Source organism: Leiobunum rupestre, chromosome 9 (assembly GCF_980474605.1).
Source record: "Leiobunum rupestre chromosome 9, qqLeiRupe1.1.hap1, whole genome shotgun sequence".
NCBI lineage: Eukaryota > Metazoa > Arthropoda > Arachnida > Opiliones > Sclerosomatidae > Leiobunum > Leiobunum rupestre.
In genome coordinates this window covers 33796291-33800650 of record NC_143392.1, presented here as the reverse complement: position 1 = coordinate 33800650, position 4360 = coordinate 33796291, and the positions used below count along the sequence as shown (strand labels likewise).

Here is a 4360-nt window from a genome sequence, read left to right as displayed (position 1 = left end):
TTGCGTCCTACTTCGTAATAGCTGAAATAGTCGGCCGTACTCGATTCGCAGGGCAGTCAAGGTTATTCGGAAAAATCTAAACCGCCATTTCCAACGGAATGTTTTGTTGATCACGTGACGAATTATATGGCCTTGACAGCCCGAAACTTTCAAAATTCTTGGTGATTTTGTATGGTGGAAGCTCCAGCTTTTCCCGTCCGGTTAGAGATACAGTGTCCATGGTTTTACTAAGGTTTTGTGAGAAGTACCATTAATACATCCACGTTATTTTGATAACGACGTACTTTATTTAAAAATCCTACAAGGTGGAAATACCTTTAAATCTGCATTTTTATTGTTTGTTTAAAAAAGCATTTTTATAAATGCTTCGGCTTAAAATAACTGATATTTAAAATTGCACTACATCAATTTTACCTTAAAAAAGCGACATTTAAAAAGAAAAAAAGGTACAAAATACAATTTTAAAATGTTAATAGAAAAAGTAAATTTAATAGGTTTTGGCATTTTTGCAAACTTAAATATTTTTCTATTTTTATGATATTTTGTTATTTTGTTATATTTTTGATTAAAACCTACGTAGAGATGCGGCGGAATTTTGACGAAAATATTGCCCAGATTGATTTAGCCAACGTATCACGCCTTCTGATATACTGCATGGAGGGAGATTCTACGAGGCCTAAGGAGAATTGCATTCCTGCCGTGGTAGGCCAGTTGGCGAAGGGATCAGTAAGTTTTCCACAGCCTTGAAATCGTCCGCAGAAAGAACTGTTGAAATTAGGAATGGTAGTAAATTAACATACGAAACTCTACTCAACAAATGTATGCATGGATATAGAACGATATTATTTGTGTCTAGGCAGAGAAAAAAAATAACATTTTTACACTCGTAAATTTAAGATTATTTTAAAATAAAAAGTAATTACTAAGAACAAAAGTAGGATAAGACCCAAAAGTGTGTCAGAACGGTATAGATAATGATAATTTGTCGCAAAGTAAAAAAGGGAAACGAAGGGGGGGGGGGGGTCGGAAAATACGTCATCAAAATCGAGGTACTCCAGCGCCGCCGAGTGAGGCGTTTTAGAACGTATGTCTACGGGCGAATTAATCGAAGAGAGAAAATGACGCCAGACCATAGACTAAATATAATGTTGCTGGTAGTACCAACTAGTAGGTTATGTAGTCTATAGTGTTACTAGGTCTCACTAGAAATTTAACAAGTGCAAAGGTACAGCTGACCCTTTGTTTTGGGTCTTACGCTACTTTTGCTAAGAAGTATACTTACAATCATTTAACGGGACCTTAGGCTGCTCGCTGGGACGAAACCCAAACTTGCCAAAGGGGTACGGGATTCGAGAAAACGGATACTTCTTGGGTCCCGGAGTCGACAACCGAATGGGTTTATTGGCGCGGGTTGGCCACAGCAAGTCTTCGCTCTTGATGGTTGGTGGCGGCGTAATCGTGATTCCGAGGAACGGGTCCGAAGTAATATCCTCGCCTCTGGTTGCACTCACCAGAGGTTTCCATTCCAGCGACGGATCGTCACCAATCGGCGACCCCAGTGGCACGGATCCGACTGCCAACTCGACCAGGGCCGGAGATAACCGGTTCGGTGTCAAGGGCGAAGGTAGTCCGAATGGAATGGGCGATGACAGTGGGCTTTTGTGTCCGGATGGATATTGTAATCGGGATGGCAGCCTCAGGTACCCTTTTTCTCGTTGACGCTCGGTACCAATCGCTGTTGGTTCGCTCTTAGTAGAAATATCGCGATTTGGAGATGGGGAACCATTTTCGACTCTGACCTTCTTAGTTATGGCCCGTCCTGGCCTAAAATCTGGTCCCGTGAAGAGATCTTCTCCGAAATAGTACGACGTCGGTGACAACCCTTCTTCGCTCCACGATGGCGTGGCCGGTGACGCTTTAGTAGTTGGGTATTTGTCGAATCCATACTGCGGGCCTCCGTTCGAATTCAAACTTTCAACGGACTTTTCATTACCCTCTTCTACCAATATTGGAACAGGCGATTTCCGAACTTCTTCGGCTCCTTGATTGTCTCCTTCCTCGTCCAAGTTCGGACCTTGATCTCGTAGTCTCTCGGCGATAGTCAGTGGTTGATTATTCCCGTCTCCCGCGGCTATTGTTTTCGGGTACTCCGGTTTGTGCAGCCCGTCGTGCCAACCCGAAACCCGTTCCTTACTTTCTCTCGCTATGAACCGCAAGAGCCGCTTTATATCGCTTCCGGCAGCGATAATATTACCTGACAATGGACAATACGATCAACTCAAATTTAGCGTCTCGTTAATAAACAGTCAATATCGAAGAATGATTTTCCTTACCGGCAATAGGCCATTTACATCTGAGGTGCAACTCGTGAATGGCGGATTTGTAAACGTCACCCGCTTTCAAGTTATTGGCGAAGAAAGACTGGCAAGTGACGCAACCATCGACGCTGGACGCTGGCTGACCGATAAATACTCTTATATCGTTTCCCACGTAGCGTAATTCGTTGGCTGAAATATCCGGGGTTCGCGAGTATGGTTCGCGAAGAATTTTGCTTCTTTCAAACATCGCCAACTCGTTTACTTTTTAAATACGTTCAGGTTAAATCTTTAAAATTAAATTCGAGCGAATTAAAATTGACGAAGTCCAGAAATCTCGAAACCGTTCCGCTCGGTTCCTCGGAAACTAGTCTAAAATTCCTTCTTTCGTCGACCTATCACCCTAATTCACTGGGCCCTTTTTATAATTTTTTATTTCAGGTACTGTTGAAATAATATCAATTTTGATTGGACTTTACTTTTGACCTTCGCCCTTTTTTTGTAGGGAAACTATATATGTTTTTACTGTCTTCCTTACGTTCTCGTGTTTTCTTCATTAAAAAATAGTTTCCTTACCCCGACATTTGCAATTTAGTAGAACTGACATAAGTAGTATCAGAAGTTTATAACAGATATTTTATGAGATTAGTATTCATTTAGGTCTAGCATTTTTCAATGGCCGTAAAATTGCCGCCATATCACATAAGCGTGCACCCATCATGGATCGAAATTTACTAGTGCAAATTTAACTTTTGATATCAAAGCAACGTATAAGTACTGAATTTTGTCGTTTTTTGTTTAATTACCGGAAGCAGTGTGTACACTAAAAATTATCCCGGGCTAAGGCTGTGCGATTAGTGGTTTTAGGCAATCGAGTTGGTTACCGAATATCAAATTTTTTTCCATCGAGTATTCGAGTCGAGTAATCGAGTTCTTGATTAAGGGGAAACTTTCTCTTATTGGAGTCGAGTAACTTAAAAAACCTCGAGTATTATTTTTAACGAGTCGGGTCATCGAGTACTTGCTTAGGAGCTGGTTTTTAAGTAATTATGAAATTAAATTTAAAAGGAGTATAACGTAACTTTCAATACTGAAAAAATATTCCTTTAATTTAAATGAACCACAATTTACACAACTTTGTAGGTACTGTTTATTGCCCCCAAAAAGTTGTAAAAACCCCTCTTTGAACTTTGAAGCAACGAGGATTGAAAAAACAAATACTCGACGAGTTTAGAGAGCAGCTTATTCGAGTAATCGAGTACCAGACTATACAATATTTTTGGTACTTAGTAATCGACGAGTATTCTCCAACTACCTATTCGAGGTGGGGTGGTGGAGTGGTTAGCACTTACACCTCGCAGCAAGAGGAGCCGGGTTCGATTCCAGCTTGTGGCACTGGGTGAAAACTCGGAACAACTCCTTCTGCGTAGAGTTTGCAAGTTCTCTTCCCACTGGTTTAAGGGGTTTTCCCCCGAGATCTTCGGTTTCCCCTTCCATAAAAACTTGTTGAGGTTAACGGTAATAGTAAGGGTATTGAGCTGTTGGCTCGAACACGTGGCATGCAGGGCTTGTCACCACACTCCTACGCACCCGGCCACCTGAATTAATGGCTTCAAAAGTCACTCGATGACTTAGGCCTTAGGTGGTGCCTTGGGTATTAGCCTAGCTGATTATTTATTTATTTATTAACTCGACCTCAAAAAAGGCCGAGTGTTCGAGTACTCACGAAGCCATATCCAGGGCTAATAAGTCAAAATGTATTTTTGGCAACGAATTTGAATGAACTCGCCGGAGGTCATTCGACAATGAGAAACTCAATGACCCATGCGATTCAGGGCGATTTAAAATCTATCTCAAGAACCATTAGGTTTAGAAACTTCGTTCCTATTAGAAATGTCTCTAAACCTACGAAATAAAGACCCAGAAAATAAACTTTTAATTAAAACAAGGTCATTAAATAAAAACTATTCAAGATATAACACGCAAATGTTTATAAATTAGAGGTTTGCTTTTTCTACATTATCAAAACTTTCAGGACAAACTCA

At 40.8% G+C, this 4360-nt stretch overlaps 1 protein-coding gene across 1 annotated transcript; it reads right to left on the bottom strand.

Annotated features, from left to right (window-relative positions):
• Window positions 1-264: 264 nt before the first annotated feature.
• On the bottom strand, window positions 265-2740 carry LOC149927207 (uncharacterized). The gene is made up of 4 exons (XM_090159202.1): window positions 2334-2740; window positions 2191-2254; window positions 1283-2151; window positions 265-765 (listed from the first exon to the last, which is right to left on the bottom strand). Exons 1-4 carry the CDS (start codon window positions 2563-2565, stop codon window positions 677-679), a joined length of 1254 nt encoding a protein of 417 aa, XP_090015328.1. The 5' UTR covers window positions 2566-2740; the 3' UTR covers window positions 265-676.
• Between the last annotated feature and the right edge of the window lie 1620 nt (window positions 2741-4360).

Excerpts from the sequence above, each read along its gene's own strand:
- LOC149927207 (XM_090159202.1), bottom strand. The coding sequence starts at position 2,565 with ATGTTTGAAAGAAGCAAAATTCTTCGCGAACCATACTCGCGAACCCCG. Across the intron at positions 2,255-2,333 it reads ATGTAAATGGCCTATTGCCG|GTAATATTATCGCTGCCGGA; the intron begins GTAAGGAAAATC and ends GTCCATTGTCAG. Across the intron at positions 2,152-2,190 it reads TTCATAGCGAGAGAAAGTAA|GGAGTACCCGAAAACAATAG; the intron begins GGAACGGGTTTC and ends GCTGCACAAACC.